Raw genomic sequence first — 18,597 nt, 5'->3', positions numbered from 1 at the left:
TATTCTTTTACCTTGAGAGGGTTGATAACCTTTTAAATAAAAACTTATGAGAGAGAGAATCAATGAGAAATGTACTTTCTATTGGTTGTTAAGATTATATTGAAAAAGTAAAGATACTAGATGTTACTAATTAGTTGAAAAATAATGTAATCGAATAAAGTCATAGAGATGTAAATCTTAAATGTAAGGAATAAATTGGAGTAAACGATGATAACATAAATACAAGGTAACTATGATTAAAGGAAAATTAATCCACACAAAACACACTACGGAAGCCCATTGTAATCGTGGGAGGCCCTCGCCTGTATTGAAAGTATGTTCAGTGTGAATGAGAAGGGGCAGAGTCGTGGGTAATCGCGTGGCTGCAGGAAGGACGAGGCGTCGAACATCGAGCTGGAGACGACGAAGGCGAAGGTGATGAAGGCGGCGGAGAAGAAGCGGGCGATGGGAGAGAAGGGCCAGCCCAAGGGGAAGGACGCGGGCAAGAAGGTGCGGGAGAGAAGCAGGGAGGAAGAGGAGCACAAGTTCCGGGCGTACTTCAGCTTCAAGACGAGGGTTCGGCAGCTGCGTCCGCACCAGGTACCGTCCCCTCTTCCCTCGCCGCGGTGGATCCTGGTCCGAACATTTCGGTTTCGGTCCTTCGTGGCTTCTCTAAATCACTCCAGGCAAATGCTGGGATTGTCCCTTACTGTAAGCCACGTCTGATTTCCATTCCATCCTTCCCTTTCCGCCCCAATTCTTCTGCATTCCTGCATTGTGTTCATCGTATGCTCATCTCAAATGACCTCTCTGTTGAAGACAGGTAAAGGAAACCTAGGCCTGTGAAAATCTTCGACTAATAAATCAATCGAAGCTCTTTTTAATAATCAGTTGGACTTCGCCAGGAAGTTTTCTATTTGATTAGTTTGTAGCATCGGTTTTTAAACAGAAATTGCATCTTAATGTGAATCATTGTGTTCGTTGCAAAGCTTTAAAACTTAATAACCTAACATTCCCTTATGAAATAAAAAAAAAAGTTTTCTTTAAGTTGTATATTTTCTGCGTGAATAAAGTTGTGATACTGAAAAAAAATCAAAAGGAGGCACTTCTGCTTTTATGAATGCTTAATATTAATATTATGCAAAGTTACTTAATCAATTTTATTGAACTGTGTTGTATTTGGAGTCTAACTTATGAACATTTTCTTGCGGGGTGTCTGCAAATCAATATTTGTTTTGAAATCTATTTGCAACCTCGGTTTACATTGCGAGTGGCGGTGGTTGATCGCTCGGGCGTGGTCGCCAGGTGCTGGCCATCAACCGGGGGGAGAGCCTGAAGATCCTGTCGGTGAAGATCGTGATACCTGACTGGCTGTCCAACCAGCTGAGCGGCTTCTGCTTCCGGCAGTGGTTCCCGCGCGGCCTCCAGTACCCGCTCCGCCAGCAGCTGCTCAACGACAGCATCCAGGACTGCTACTCCCGCCTGCGTGAGTCCGGGGGCGTCTGGCGACCATGAACATGTGTACTACTGGCTCGCTGTAGGAAAGGTTTTGATGGAGATTAAAAACTGACGAAAACTAGCTTCTACTGCGCAGCCTAGGTTCCCCCCTTCCTTCTTTGCGACAGAGAGGGGAGTGACGGAAATTCTCTGTCGCAAAGAAGGGAGGGGGGAACCTAAGCTGCGCAGTAGAAGCTAGTTTTCGTCAGTTTTTAATCTCCATCAAAACCTTTCCTACAGCGAGCTAGTAGTACAACAGTTTCTTTTAGCTCACAGGTTAAAACTCAATTAATTTGTGAATTCTTATTCAAACTACAAATTTTTTTTAATGAAACAAGCGTGTGTTACAGTTTGTTTACATATTTACAAATTCGTAGAGTTGTCATAGGAGAACTGACGTGTAATTAGGCCTGTGTGAAAATCTGTTTTTTTTAGTTAGAATAAAGTATGAATATGAATACTAAATGTTCTCGAATATCAATATCAAATTCAAATAGTAAGAATGAAATTTCTTTCACATCATGTAACAAATAAGGTAAAGATAAAGTAAATTTGAAGTATAGTGGCTTCTGGGAAATTAGACAAATAATACTATAGTGTAAAGTTGGTTAGTTTAAGTCAGCTTCAAACATTATACCACGTAAAATGTTTGTTAAAAGTTTAAATTTAGAAGGAAAAAAAAAAAGTTTTTTTTTTTTTATTATTTTGCAGCTAACCTAACTTAACCTAACCATCCAACATTTCATTTCAGTTCGTATTCATCTTATTTTTCAGAACCTGCTACTCTACATGTTGACCCAAAAAATTATATTGATTTGGGATTGGAAGCAACATCATTGAAATTATGTCACTTAACTTGGTACACAGAAAAAATATAAACTACCGTGTTTTATCGCATAAAGCTCGCACGCGCGTAATCATCGCAACCATATTTTAGGCTGTCAAAATTGGGATAAAAAAACTTCTCGCGTAAACGTCGCATGATGTTTTTGGTCCCGCTAGTAGATGCCGAGCGCTTTGTGTAGTTACCGTAATCACTCGCGTAATGTCCGCAGTAATTTGACCACATTTTTGGCCAAAAAAATGGGGTGCGGACATTATGCGAGGAAAAACACAAAAATACAAAATTTTGTGTCTTAATTATTACTAGAGCCACGATTATATGGTAATGCGCGATAAAACGAAATAACACCGAAAACCACTTGAAAACACTAAATAAAACGAAATTGTGCGAAATCCGCGATATGTCACGAAAGTTCGTCTATCCTGATTATTTACGTTTTTTTTCCATTCTGTAAGGACAATTCACATCTTCAGCACAATCAAATATTTCTTACAGTAACTAGCAGCCATATATATTATATGCGACGGTGATTCATTATAGATTTTAAAATGAAGTCTCTGAATTAACGTAATATTTTCTTTAAACTGTAATCTTGTGTACCATAATAATTTAAGATGTTGATAACTATGATACAATGGCCGCCGTTCACTTTCTGTAAATACAAAAATAACAAACGTCCAAAATATGTTTTTCTACGATTACGTTTTTAATCATTAAAATATTACACACTAAAGCGCATTGCTTTTACTGTTTATTTAAAATAAAGTACGTAGGCTACGAAAATAAAATTAACCCTGCTTAACGTAACGATTGTAAATAATAAATAGTACATGTTTATGTCGGTATTAATTTTCACGTACGTATGTTGGTATTCGGTATGCGTTTGTATTCACATCTATTCTCCATTGTTTTGATCTTTCCAGCACGGCAAGTTTTTGCGTATTGAGAGGTTTAATTCTTCCTATGTGATTAAAATTTTTTTGATAATGCCTAAAACGAAGGTTTCTGCCAGTGACCGATCGAAAGAATTTTCCAGCGAAGGATTTTATATCAGTGATAAAATTTTAATGTGCAAATTCTGTAACTGCAGACTAGACTACGAGAGACGCGATACGCTTGTGAAACATGTCGCGAGTGAGAAACATAAGCGTTTGAGGCAAAACTCATCTGTTAAACGACATCCTTGTCTAAGAGTCTTTAATGCCATTAATTTGCTGTTCAACCCAAGAAATGTGAGTAGGGTTAGAATAGAAGATGCAAACCTACAGAAGTCTCTGCATAACTTACCTTCTGTTTCCCATCTTCCCATTGATACATTCATACATGGCTATGTTGCTTTCAAAAAAATAATTGAGAATGAACTTTCATTGCCAGAAACAAGCCAAATTGATGTTGCAAAGGTACTTTGCTCCCTTAAAGGGGACTACAGTGAATTTGCTCAAGCCAGTTTAAGGGCAATCTGGTTCCCAACATCAAATGTTGATGCAGAACGTTCATTTTCCAGGTACTCACTGGTAGTTAGTGACAGAAGACAACGTCTCACTCCAGAAAATGCAGAAAATTTAACTATGATAGCATTTCAATAAAACCGTCTTAATAGTAACTTTGGAAGTGCTTAATTGTGTAATTTTGTAGTGTATGTGATTGTAATTAAGTCGTGAAATTTTTAGTAGTTATTTAAAAGTTTGAATTTATGAATTTGCAAATGAACTTAATTATCTATGAATTTGCAAATGAACTTAATTGTAATTAGATCATGAGGTTTTAGTGTTTATTAATATTTGTTTTAATAAATTTGCATGTCGTACAGAAAAGCAAGAAAATTTTGCCGTGGGTATTTTTAGCGAAAAAATAAAACCATATAACACCGAAATCTTTATTTCTTTACACCGAAATTTGTCTTAAAATAACACCACAAAATCTTGACTCTAATTATTACTAAAAAGGCACAAAACGTATCTAAAATCATTTTGAATTTCACTAGCTATTTTAAAAGAATATTGCTGCGGGATCGCTTGCAAACAACCCGGCTTAGACCATGTTTACTTTGCTGTAATTGCCACCAGTAACTGTCTTGCACCCGCCAGAACATTAAAAAAAATTACGCGCTACACTGAAATAAGTGTGGTTACGTGTGCCTTATTAATGTGATTAATATGTGATGGATTAAAACTGCTATTAACGGCACGGCTGCAATATTTTAGCCGTACCATATCCTTACGTGCGGCGCGTAGGGAACCAGCGAGCTGGCAACAGCGCAGTGACTCACCAGTTACACATCTGCTGCTGCCCCTCCCGGCAATCTGATGGCCTTCGTGACGTAGAGAAGGAGGAAGGGGAAGGAAACATTTAGAGCGTGAGAATGGCCAAGGGAGGGATTCCAACCAAATGTAAACAGAGGGGTTCTGTTCTGTCCTGACACGTAAAACAGGGTACACACTAATTAAAGTTGACGTTTCTTTTACGCTGCGCTGCGTGTCTTACCTCAACAGAAAACTAGACTGATCCACGCCGTGTTGCATTTGTTGACTGCAACTGCTCTTTTATTTTCCGCCACTGACAAACACTTTTTTCGTGCACTTCAAACTCCCTTTCAGCAGCCCTGTTCCCATGCTCTTCAGCATAACAAACAACTCTTAATTTAAACAGCGCAGTGAAGGATTTATATTTACCCATTCTGTACTCTACACTACAAAACTCGACGCAAAACTCATGCCTTGAACTTGCGTGCGTGTTGGTCAGCTGTGTTTACCGTTACCGTGCTTTGTTCAGTTCAACGAATTTCCCCATCCTTTCAGGACAGGAGAGAAAGGACAGCTCATTGTCACGGCTTTGTATACATAGCCGTCAACTTTCCATTCATACTGCGTCCTTTAGGGGTGGCCAAAGTTGTGTTGCCCGCCGTAGACGACTGGTGCGGACATTATGCGAACATTTAATTTTTTCTTTTAAGGATATATAAATAAAGGGTGCAGAAATTATGCGAGGGCGGACATTACGCGAGTGAATACGGTATCTTTTCCGTATAAAACGATGTATTTTAAAGTATAAATCTAATATTTATTCGGTTATTACCACTTACTTAATAAATTAACGGAAAAATACGAAGTTGTTTGACGTGTTAATTTTTAGGCATGTGCGAAGGTCTCTTTTTAAATGCGAAGCGAAGTCGAAGCGAAGCTTATATTGTGCGAAGGAATGTCGAAGGAAAATCGAAGTCAAAGGATTTGAAATAACATAATTTTTAATATTAAAAAATTGTTACATAATTATGTTTCATCATGATTATATAGACTAAAGAAAATTCCATTGTACCAAACATCTTCAAAAAATGTATACTACATAAGTACTGTTAAATGTCTTAATCCACAGGAAAAATAAGTACTTTTCATTTATTTAAAATTGTAAAATTCATTCATCTGGTTTTCATTAGTAAAGTTAATTTCCACCTGGCTTTGAAACGTGTGAGCCAGCCATTTGAGGCTTGAAAATTGTCAATTTCAAGCCTTAGTGCCTCCATTCGTGCTTTTTCTTGCAGTGCTGTGCCCAAGATGGGTATGTTATTAGAGCGTGCTTGCACAATCCAATCAAAAAGATTTTTGTCAAGGTCACTATCGATACATTTGCTATATCTTTTCCTCTTCTGGTGCATTTTTTCAGCATTTTCTTCAATTTTTGCTCCGTCTTTTACTATTGTGGACAGAGTTGTAGGTGCAATATTAAAGCGTTTTGCAACATCACACTTTTTCTTGCAGTTGTCAACAGCTGTAAGAATCTCTAGTTTTTTGCAATGCTGATACCCACACGCTTTTGGGTACTCATAACTTCTACGGGTAGGCCTACCTACATATGCTGCCCTAATACACTTAATATTAAAAATATAAACAGGTTATCCACGTTGTCATGTCGCGTCGCCATTAAACATGCTTCACGAAACGTCACAAAATGTTCACTAGCGTCGGAAACGTGCCACTAGATCTGTTAAATAAATGTTGCATACGTATTACATTTGTGTACGATTGCGAAAGATGTCAATCTGAAATGATGTTTACAAACAAATTATAGGTTAGGTCATCGTAACAGAAAACAAACGGTAACAAAAACGCGTTAGTAGTCGTTGGCCATCGTATAATCCACATTTTATGTATCTAGCCAGATATGGCCGCCATCGGCCAATATCCATTGCTACAAATTCAAACGCGAAAATACGCATTTTGTAGGATAAATATTATAATCGAATAGTTTTTTTCTTAATTGAAAAAGTTAAGCGTTTTTTATTTATAACTGTTGATTATTCCGCATAAATGTTATGTTGTTACGCCAATCACACAAAAAAAGGACATTTTTTTTTTACGAATGAATATTCTATCCGCACGGTTACCAGCACTGCAACTGCCATTTTACTCAACTAAATAAAGAAAACGTCTGTAAACAATTTTACTCAACTAAATAAAGAAAACGTCTGTAAACAATTTCCACAAGACCTGTCGTTAAACAAAGCTATAGAATTGTGAATGAAATGAGAAAATGTTTAATATTTTGTGTGTTAATATCGGCAAAACAATACGTATTAACGAGAAATTACCGTCCAGGGCTTTGAAAAACGTACGTTATATATTTATTATGCCTATTAATTTGCATGGTGTTTCAAGAGACCGGCGGCTTTATACGTTATACTGGATTGTACGTTAACAAGAGGGATGTACTAGAGAGAATTTGCTGTATTCATAATCGGGAAATTACCCGCCGCAAATATATTTTGGCAGTATATACATATTGATCCAAATAGTGGGCCAAACGTTTCTGGCAAAAATCTTCGACTTTTCCATTCGAAGTTTATTTTTGTCGAAGCCAAAGTCGAAGGAAAAAATATCTTCGATTCGACTTCGATTACTCGAAGCTTCGCACACCCCTATAAATTTTCTTATAAAGACGTTTCTAAACGTTATTTCCTTTATCTGATCGTCTGCGTCGCCGTGGTGTAGGTATAATCTAAAATTTAATTTCGGTCATTACCACTTATTTATTTGATTAACGGAAATACAGAAGTTGCCTGACGTGTAAATTTTCTTTTAAAGACATTTTTAAACTGTATTTCCTTTATCTGATTGTCTGCTTTACCGCGGCGTACCGCTTATAAAAATGTAGCCAGCACATCATTCATGTTTGGTTATGTTGCTTCCCGTATAGAGCGTGCGCACGTAGTCGAATATCGATATCTCGCCGATTGGATGCAACGCGAGCTCTCTGTCAGGTGCTGAGTTAACTACATTTGATAGCCCGCATTCTTTCGTGGCAAGTGTGTACTACGACACGTTAGTTCACGTCAGATTCAAGTGGCTTGCGTTCGCGTTAGAGTTTTGGTTTTTCTATTTAAAGCTGAAAAAAGGTTTTTGTTTAAGGAATTATTAATATAGATTGTTTGGCGTGCTCTTGTATACTCCACCTTTTTTTAAATAAATGTACTTTACATAAACGGGTTTTGTTTTTATGAATAACTTTACCTAACAAAATTTTTTTTTTCGCATAATCGACGCACCCCTACTTTTCAAACTTGATTTTAGAATAAAATGTGCGACGATTATACGAGAAAACACTGTATTAATATGTCTCAAAAACATCTCATCCATCCCATAAACCATTAGTAGTCCAAATGATTTCAAGTTCACAAAAAAATATTGATACATAAGAACAAATAATAAGTAACAAATAATGGAAATAAAAACAAACATCTTATTCCCTACTCATTTCCCGTAATTTACTTTTGTTCTTACATGATGACCAACTGCAAAACAGGGAAAACTTATTAAGAGGTCAAGTTAAAAAATTTTCAAACCCATTATGCAGTAAGTTTTCTTAAGTGTGATTTTCTTGAGAGGGTTTTACTGCAAATTAATGATAATAATACTTGTATAACTGTGTTATTACCTGTCATGACAGAAGGGATTGTAGATAATAGAGAGATAAACATCCAAACTTTGTTTTACCACATTAATTTTATCCTAGCATTGTCAGGAATATTTGAGGTTGTGATACGTGGCAAATACTTATAGATTTTTTTCTTGACCATCATGAATTACGTTTATGGTCCGTGTGTGTTTCTGATCATGTTATATTGAAGGTCTCATTGCCTTGTAGCCTCTGTGGTCTATTTATATCTGTGCCATGGAAAAATCTTTTCTTGACACTTTTTTATCACGACTTTTCCAGCAAGCATGGAATAGATTTTCAAAACAAAAGCAACCTAATCGTGGTCTATATCACACTTGTTTTATTTTCTAAGAGAGATCATGTTATAATGAAGGTCTCATTGTCTTGTAGCCTCTGTGGACTATTTATAACTGTGCCATGGAAAAATCTTTCGTGTACACTTTTTAATCACTACTTTTCCAGCATGCATGGATTAGATTTTCAAAACAAAAGCAACCTAATTGTGGTCTATATCACACTTGTTTTATTTTCTAAGAGAGATCATGTTATATTGAAGGTCTCATTGATGTCACGAGGATGTGTGTAGAGGGTGAGGTGGTGTCTGCAAGTAGCGTGTTTGTGTGTGTTGTGCGCGCGCCAGTCCAGCCGCTGCTGGCGCGCCAGGTGAGGGCGGACCTGAACCAAGAGGCGGAGCGCGCCGGCATCCAGGTGTTTGCTCAGAACCTGAAGCAGCTGCTGCTCCAGCACCCGCTCAAGGGCAAGACCATCCTCGGCATCGACCCAGGTGCGTGCCCCCCCGGGGCTCCAGGGGGCGAGGCCCCTCCGAGCCGGTCCCCGCCCCAGGGACCTCCTGGTGCCGCAGGCCGCGAACCACATCACGCTCTTCTCCTGGGTTCCTGCACAAGTGATCAGCATCGTGACTCAGTGCGGAAGGTGTAGGTCGAAGGAGCTTGGTGTTTCTATCCCGCTGTGCTGCCGCCCGATCCGAGACCTTGGTGTTTATTGACAGGGCCTCGTCTCCAGTGAAATGCGGCTAACTTCTTTCTTATAGCAAAAAAAATCATGTATATCTCTGAGGTAGTAATGGGTTGGTCCCGGTTCTTGGTTCTCCCCCCCCCCCTTCCCGGTTCTCGGCAAATAAACGTGCACCGAGAACCATAAATGTAATCTCTGTACCGGTGCCGGTAGGGCGGAAAGCGCAACGGCTAATCTTTCACCCGGTGAAAATACAATAGACTTCTGGTAAAATGCCGTGGTATATTACCAGTGATGAGTTATTTGTTAAATAGAGCAGTTTTTTCCTTATATTTCTGTACTGAACATAGGTACTCCATAATGTGCATCCAGCTCCATAATGAGAAAAAATTGATAAAAATTACTTTACAAGTGAATATTTACTCAAAGTAACGATGAGAAACAGTATTTGACTAGTCAGCAATAAACTTGCTACCATAGAGTAAATAAGGGTACGCACACTATGGCATGACTTAGTTTGCAAATTATTTATACAGCCATCAGAACAGTCTGCTCGTGACGAAGTTGGAGCAGTCATTCGATGTTGACGTCTCATGTCTGATCGCGACAGTTTTGTGGCGTCGTGTCCCGTCTGATTCTGTGTGTATTGGAAGTCATTAGGTTCATGGAAGTCAGTTACTAAAATTACAAAATGTCGCGACTCATTCTGTGCCTCAGGCGTGACTTAACACAGACTTGTTCCAGCAGTGACCGAGGTCAAAGCGAGCACGTGTAGAGTCTTCACCGGCCGTGTACGGCGCAGTGACGTGCAGCCTGCGTGCCTGCAGGGTTCCGCGCGGGCTGCAAGCTGGGCGTGATCTCGCCCACGGGGCAGGTGCTGGCCACGGACGTCATCTACCCGCACTGCGGCCCCCGCCTGGAGCCCCAGTACGACCCCAGCGCCCGCAAGCTCAAGGAGATCCTTCACAAGCACACGTGAGCGGCGACCACAGGCCTGGAGCACGTCGTACATGCGTTATTCACCTCTGATGTTGCAACGGATTTGCTCCTTGGTTAGCAGTGTGTGATCGCTATACCTGGGGCCTCGCTCTAGGCAATCCCCAACCTCAGTTAGCCATGTGCCAGGCGTGGCTGGGAGCAGGTGGGCTCTCCCCTACCCTTTCATTCCATAAGGCCCTGACTCGTCTCATCGGCCCACATCATGTGCAGTGTGTTCTTGACTCCTCTAGCACCGATGTCTCTCTTGGGTGAGAGCCAGGTATCGGGCGGAGGAGGAGGTCGAGCTGCTGGTCTTGCCCCACGTGAGGCGCCAGCTAAATTGATGTCGTCTCCTCTTCTTCTCTCGCACCGATGTCTCTCTTGGGTGAGAGCCAGGTATCGGGCGGAGGAGGAGGTCGAGCTGCTGGTCTTGCCCCACGTGAGGCGCCAGCTAAATTGATGTCGTCTCCTCTTCTTCTCTCGCACCGATGTCTCTCTTGGGTGAGAGCCAGGTATCGGGCGGAGGAGGAGGTCGAGCTGCTGGTCTTGCCCCACGTGAGGCGCCAGCTAAATTGATGTCGTCTCCTCTTCTTCTCTCGCACCGATGTCTCTCTTGGGTGAGAGCCAGGTATCGGGCGGAGGAGGAGGTCGAGCTGCTGGTCTTGCCCCACGTGAGGCGCCAGCTAAATTGATGTCGTCTCCTCTTCTTCTCTCGCACCGATGTCTCTCTTGGGTGAGAGCCAGGTATCGGGCGGAGGAGGAGGTCGAGCTGCTGGTCTTGCCCCACGTGAGGCGCCAGCTAAATTGATGTCGTCTCCTCTTCTTCTCTCGCACCGATGTCTCTCTTGGGTGAGAGCCAGGTATCGGGTGGAGGAGAAGGTCCAAGCTGCTGGTCTTGCGGCAGGATTCGCAGTTGGCTGGTGAAGGCGAATAGCTAGTGGGGTGAGGGATGGGGGCTAAGCTATTCATTGAAAAATGTCGGTATTTTACAAGGAACTTTTATTGACCTGTATGTCCAAACAGTTCAATTTGTCGCCTTCATCGGCTTTTACAACATACACTGTATTGATACACGATACACCCTATCGTCAAGAAAGGTGGGGGGGGGGGGAGGGGAAGGGAGACAAATTCCCTAGGCCGAGATAGGTCCTCGGATGGCCTAACTCGCGAAGGAGGGGTGCGAGCAGCAGAAAACGGATAGCCAGTCGTTCTGCTGCTCCCCCTATGATCGTCCTATGGCCAGTGGGCGGAATCCAGCCTCACTGGCCGTCGGGCCGATCAACTGACTTTCAGGTGGATGACCTCGCCTTTATATAGGGAGAAATGCGCGGGAACGAAGAAATGAAGGGAGGGGCGAACTAACTCCTCTTTGGAAGGGATGAGATGCGTGCGCATGCATCTCGCCGAAATTTCCCTGACCTGGTGGTGGAAGTATAAACTAGATATAATAATTAAAAAGAAAAGATAAACGTGGCATAAATAATTATATGTAAATACATATATATTCAATCCTATGTATTAAAAAGTATTTAAACTTGCTTTCACACTTAATTAGTTAAATTTATACTGTTATAAAATATAAATACAGTTGGTAGATCGCCGTTCACAAGATGGCGTCACAATGTACATGTTTAGCTCTGGCAAGAGAAAAATATACATTGTTTATATAACTCGTCCATATTTACTATTATATTCTGAAGTACGTTAATATGTGTGGTTATAGCGACGTAAAAAATAAAGGGCGAAGATGGTTGGTTGCTTTAATGAATTATTCTATTTTTCGTAGCTTTGTTTATGACCTAGGACGTTGCACAGATTCGTCGCCGCATATTACGTGAGTAGGCCTACTGCCGAAACATTTTTCCCTGAATTGCTTCTGAAGTTATTAAAACTCGTTTTGGGTTTAATTATAACGTAAAGTAACGTGATATTTAATATAGGAAGGGCGGGCAGGCGTCAATTTGCCCACGTGTAGGTGAAACTTTACAAGTTCTCATTCGTTCGAACAATTCATTCATTCGTTCAGTCATTGTCATTCAGTCGTTCGAGCATGTTTGGCGATGCTCATTTTACCACATTAGAAATATTTTGGAAAAGCAGTTGGCAGCACTGAATTTCCAAACATTGTAACTTTAACCGGAAACATTCAGTTCCTAAACGTCAACCATAATTTTGAAAGAAGTTGAAGAAGTTTTCATCAGAATATCTTTACAATGACAACCAAGTCAATATAGTAGTATATATTTTTGCCAGCAGTTGGATACTGATCTCTACCAGAATTTGTGCGTTATATGGTGCAGTTAACTGTGATTTTTTTTTTACGTTCTGAATTTGTAAGGTCGTAACGAAGTATACAAAATTCAGGTTTTACATTGGAAAAGAAATAGGTTTTCAGTGTTAAGATGGATGTCACATCATCTCGGTCTTAAGGAAATTCGGTAATTTGTAACTTTTACAAGTATGGTAGATGTGATGCATAAAATTTTTTTGGAATGCTAAATTATTATGAACATATGAAAAATGCCGCTTGATCGACTTGACTCAAACTCGCGAGTTTTTGCCTAGAACTCACTTGGCTTGACTTGAAAACCTTTCCTCACAGATGTCTAATAAAAAGATTCAGTTAGTAATTTTATATAATACTATTAGTATAAAAACATTTACTTTTTAATTCATCCAGTAAAGAGGTATTTACTATTTAGTTTAATCATTTCAAGTTTTAATGATTTAATCGTGGGTAAATACTTACGCAGTATATATTTGCTACTAAACAAAAGATATTCGTTCATATTTTTTGTGTTTTTAAAACAAAATTTATCTTGCACACAAACATCATTTTAAAATGTACATCTACCTCTATATCTGTGTGACTTTATTTTGGTATCTATTTGCTAGCATTGCAGCTGTGGTAGAGGGTACTGTCCTGTGGTGAGCAGGTGCGAGCTGGTGGCGCTGGGGAACGGCACGGCGTGCCGCGAGACAGAGGACCTGCTGGGCAGCCTGATCCAGTGCGGGTGGTTCGCGCCCCTGGACGTCACCTACACCATCGTGAGCGAGCAGGGCGCCAGCATATACTCCTGCAGCCCCGTGGCCCAGAAGGAGTTCCCCGGCATGGACCCCAACCTCGTCAGCGCCGGTGAGTGCGGGGGTTGTCTGTGTGCGGCGTAGATGTCCGTACCATACATGCGGGACTTCCTGATAGTTCATAGAATCTATTGTATTTACTGTTGATTCTAATATGTCGGCTTTGTGTAGTTCTTTGATCCTCGAAAAATTGATATGCGACTTTGCGATAATCTTCAATGTAATCAATACGTAGTTTTTTTTTAAAGCTAAGGATGTTAGGCTGATGATTTTTGAATTTTAACATATTTCATTGACCCAATAGAGCTACTTTGCAGATTTTAAGCATGAATTTTTTATATTATTTACCAACCGTATTTTAGATGACATATATTCATCAAAAATATGTATATTAAGATAATTTAAATTCAGTACTTTTTTTGTCTGTGAATAGTTAAACCCATGTCTATACAACTTTTGTCACGACCTTGACCTCCAACTTCTCTGTCAAGGTTGACAAACTCCCCACGCGCTACCAAGAGGGCCATGCACACCTATCTACACTTGGTTCCCCGAAGTCTGAGTCCTCCCTTGATCATGCTTTGTGAGATTCAGTAAACCAAACAATTTATCAACAAAGTTTATCATTTCGTCTGAAATTTATTTAAAATCACATTTGTAACGATCATGGTTGTCGCTGCAAACTGTAGTGTCATTTTAACATGGACATTTTCCACTTAACCCACAATGCTAATAAAACTGTATAAACATTATAAAAGTTTTATGTACACAGTTTTTTTGTATCAAATAGGTGTTCTTAATCTCGCCATGCAAACGCGTAAAAAATATATAAATGAATGCCAGGTAAATATAAAGAATATTATCTCAAAACACTTTATTCCCACTAACTCTAGTCACTATAAAAATGTATTATTAAAAAAAAATAAAACTATCTATTTAAACTACTGTCTTTAATTTGAGCACTTCTAAATATGGTCTTTTGGCCATTCGTAATCATTTTGAAATTCTGAGTCTATTTACTTACATTCTTGCCCATAAAACTATTCCGCTTACATTCGGTTACTTACCGTATATACTCGTGTATAGCGCGCCCTTTTTTCCCCTCAAGTAAAGGAAAAAAATAAGGATGCGCGCTATACACGGGAAAAAAAATTTTGGGGGGGGGGGGGGAGGCGGGGAGGAGTGGAAGTCGTTAACTGCCGGGTGACCCCGGGTGATGTTTCTGGCCAGCCCCCACACATACGCACAAGCAACAAGGCCTCTGTTTCACACACACACACACACACACACACACACACACACACACACACACGCGCACGCGCACGCGCGCGGCAAGCTCGCACATCATGGTCTCTTGTTTATTTTTAGACCTCCCCCCTTTACAGAAAGCCAGCTCAGAAGCTAGTAAAAAGAGAGAGAGAGAGAAAGAGAGAATGTTGTCACCAGTTTCCCCCCCCCCCCCCTGCAACTTCTTCGCTTCTTCCATTCCTCACCGGTGAGTCATCAAGTTCTCCGCGCCAGCTTAGCAACCCAGTTGTGACGATATAGCGCTTCATTATCTTCCGTTTAGACAGCAGAGTTTATGTATTTTCCTGACGCATCACCACACATCAATTTAAATAATCAGGTACCACAAAATGTTAGTAAAATTTATTTATGGGGGAAAAAAAAATTTCAATTTTTTTTTTCTTTTGAATTAGTTGCAAAAATCGTGGTGCGCACTATACACGAGGGCGCGCTATACACGAGTAAATACGGCAATTCACAAGCCATTCATTACAATTATGTATTATCATTAACTCGAAATTCCCATCCACAAACACAGCAATTTTGCAAGCAAGAAGGCAGAACTCACTGTTAAATAAATGTCTCTCTTTTCTCACACTGACGTATAGAATTCATCAGCAACCAACAACAAGAATTTGCTATACGTATGACATAATATTAAATAAACTGCATTCTTAACTTATATGAGTCAAAGAACACTGGGCAAAACCTTTACACTTTTTAATTCTTATGAAATCTGTGATTTTAATTGGTAGTTACTGAAAACAGTACATTGCTCTACTGTAGTGTTAGAAATGGTATTGCAGTAGAATATCATGAATATGCTGCAAACAGGAACACACGGTAAACCAAGGGACACATGATGCTGTTTTGAGGTAACGCTGTTGGCACAAGATGATCTTTCTTGTCATGATCTGCCTGTGAACTGCTTCACTTATGCACTTTAGTCCGCTCTTGTTTATGGCTTTCTGAACCTTGGTCAGGGAAGAGGGGTGGAGCGGGCATGACAGATCGGACAAGATAACACTCTGGAATTGCTTCTCCTCTCCCACGTATAGCCACAGCATTCTGTGCTCTCTGACGTATGGCTGCTTATGAACTACAACCATAAAACTCTTCTCCTGATGATTGCTGCCTTTTTTTTTTTCCTTCTAACTGCCGCTCGCTATATTTCAAAAAGGTAGGGTTGTGCGAATGTTCGGTATACCGATACCGAAATCGAAATTTTGCTACTTTCATTTTCGATTTCGGTAAGAATTTCATCTGTCAAAGTTCGTTTTTAGCGAAATATTTCGAGCCAAACGAAAGTTCAATAGCTTACCGAAGTTCCGTTTGTTCTAGTTGAAAAAGAACTCGTAATTTAATAAAAATGTACAGTAGAATACCGGTACAATAACGTACCTTATTATAAAGTATATTTCACTTAACGAATTTTTTTTAAGTCCCCGCCAAAAATCGTATCTTCGCCATGCAAAACGGTTTCAGTTTAAAGTATCATATTTTCACTACAACGTAAAAATTCTACTAGTAGCGTGGCATTACTACACCAAAATTTACTTAAACTGGTAAATAAATTTCCAGCTAAATTATTAATGTAGTAGAACAAAGATACACAAATACCACCGCAATGTATTTTCTAACCTCTAGATTCTCAAAACAAAGTTAACAAACAGTTGCGCGCACAACCATAGATTATACCGTACGTAGTATGCGACGTGAGCAACACAACACTATTCGATACATCGAAAGACGGAGGTTTGATAGAAGTATTAATTATTTAGACAAAAGTGTTACGCTACGCTAAAAATACTGTTTGATGTCTGTGCCGGGATTGTTTATTGTTATTGTTGAGTTTATTTTCAGGTTACGTTATTTAGACACCGCATTGTATTTGTGCTACAATATGAATGATCCTAGAGATAAAAAGAAACGAAAGCAATTCACGCTTAAGGAAAAAGTGGATATACTCAGAGAACTAGACAAGGGGAAAAAAGCAAGTCGCAGTTGCTAATACATATGGCATTGCGGCTCTCCTGTAGCAATTTTTTATATATTTTTTTTCTCTTTGTAAAGATATGTATGCATGTTTCAGTACTAAGTACAAAAACTTGAGGTACCTGTAAGTACTTAGCACTGAGATTCTACTGTAATGTCTTTATATGATTTGCTTGTTATTACTAATAATGTAATAACATATGCAAATCATATAAAGACATTAATTAGAAAAAAGATTTCCATTAAGATTAATTTACGTGGTGATGAAAAAAACTCACATTAATGAAAATACGGTAAAATCATAATTTGAACAAACATGGCAGATAAAGTAAACAAAATTCAACCGTGATTACAGTAGGCCTAGGTATCAAAACAAAATCATGCAATATTTGAAAAATTACCTGATTCATTTGCTTTCAAACAGTAGTGTAGGTACTATATTCGTAAAACATACATTCCAGAACTGTTAGTACAGTATTTAGTATTTACCGTATACACATAAACAAAGAACGTACCTACTTTTATTCACGCACAGCCAAACAAAAACATTGTCGTCTGCTTTATTTAAATTTTACATACTCTGACTGGCATATAAAATCCTCATAATATACAGCCAATTAGACAAAAAGGTCAACAAGTAATGACCACTTGGCAGCAACCATTTGTTATGTTTTGTTTTGACCATGTCCCTTGCCTGGTCTACAGCTTCCTGAGCTAGCTATGTGTGACAGTGGTGCAAGATGGCGGCCGTTCCGCAGTATTCACGTATTTTTTCATCAGTACCATGCACGTGATAAATATATTATCATAGACTGCGACATTACGACTGTAAAGGAAATAGTCTGTGTGCTGAAAATCTGGATTGATTCTTGAAATTTACGAGTGACATGGGGCTGTGTTGTGTGGTCTAGGGCGGATGTTGATTATATTAAATAATAATATTTATATATATATATATCAAAAGGTACCAAAATGATTTATGTAATAGAATTTATTACTGGAGAGCAAATTTTGGGGCACTTTTTTCTTTGTTAATTAAAAAATTTCGCTTAACTTTCGTTAAGAATATATTTATCTCATAGAAAAATTCATTTTCGTTTCACTTTCGCGAAACTTGATAAATTTTCTTTCACTTTCATTTCGTGTGGAAAAAGTCACTTTCGCACATCCCTACAAAAAGGCAATGCCATTCACTCTACTGGCGGAAAGTGGCACCAGAAGAGCTGTTAGTAAATATGTGTTTGGAGTGTGTTTAGTGTACATAGGTATTTAAGTATTTTTGCTGACGTTACGTGTGCAACAAATTTGAGACTGAACATTCGAACATTTGAATTCCCGCGCTGCACAAGTAGCAGCGCCACCCCTTCACAGTTGGCCACCATGGTTCCAGATTTGGCAACGCTGCCAAGGTTGGCAGCGCGTCGGACTTCCGTCAGGAAGTCAGTTCATCGTGTGTTTTCGTGATGGTAAGTGTGGCTATCGGGCCCGCTCACCATTGTTTTTCGTCTCGTAACGCAATCCGTTGCAATCGTTGTTTGTACAGTCAATTATTTCGCGTGATGCGAACATTTGGTCCTCCGGGCCGGATCTATTTGTGCCGGCGTCGCTTTCGTTGTTTCGGCGTGTCGTGTGCCGCGTGGTGAACGTTTTTGTGTGTAGGGCAAATTTCTTGGGTATGTAATTTTCTCTAACCTTTTGTGCTTCGTTGAACGTTGAGTTTGTCTCCGCTGTAGTTACTCGTGCGTCACCGAGGTAACATTTACCGGCATACTTCTCACGTGGTGGTGTTTTAGGTTATGTGTTGAGTCATTGTACTACGTGACTATTTACTATGGCGGATAAACGGTCAGCGCTGATACGCGTGCGCATCGCAGAGAGTCGCCTGAAGCGGGCATTTGACCTTTCTCAAAGCGCGCGTGAGGACCCCTCGCAAAGAAACTTATTTCTTGCAACAGTGCGCGACTTGGAAAACATAAAGGAGCAGTTCGAAGTTGACTGCGTCGCGGTGGAAGCAGCCATCGGCGAAA

At 39.9% G+C, this 18,597-nt stretch overlaps 1 protein-coding gene across 1 annotated transcript in view; it reads left to right on the top strand.

The window, feature by feature from the left end:
- Nucleotides 1-18,597, top strand: part of LOC134531292 (S1 RNA-binding domain-containing protein 1) — a 55,203-nt gene that overhangs the window by 18,022 nt on the left and 18,584 nt on the right. Inside the window, exons 6-10 of the mRNA XM_063366989.1 lie at nt 369-579; nt 1,285-1,465; nt 8,892-9,035; nt 10,054-10,201; nt 13,141-13,340. Coding sequence (XP_063223059.1) covers nt 369-579; nt 1,285-1,465; nt 8,892-9,035; nt 10,054-10,201; nt 13,141-13,340 — 884 coding nt within the window. The remainder of the gene's footprint in view (nt 1-368; nt 580-1,284; nt 1,466-8,891; nt 9,036-10,053; nt 10,202-13,140; nt 13,341-18,597) is intronic.

This window comes from Bacillus rossius, chromosome 1, assembly GCF_032445375.1.
Source record: "Bacillus rossius redtenbacheri isolate Brsri chromosome 1, Brsri_v3, whole genome shotgun sequence".
Lineage (NCBI taxonomy): Eukaryota > Metazoa > Arthropoda > Insecta > Phasmatodea > Bacillidae > Bacillus > Bacillus rossius.
The sequence above is the reverse complement of the archived record's forward strand: the minus strand, read 5'-3'. Positions and strand labels throughout refer to the sequence as shown.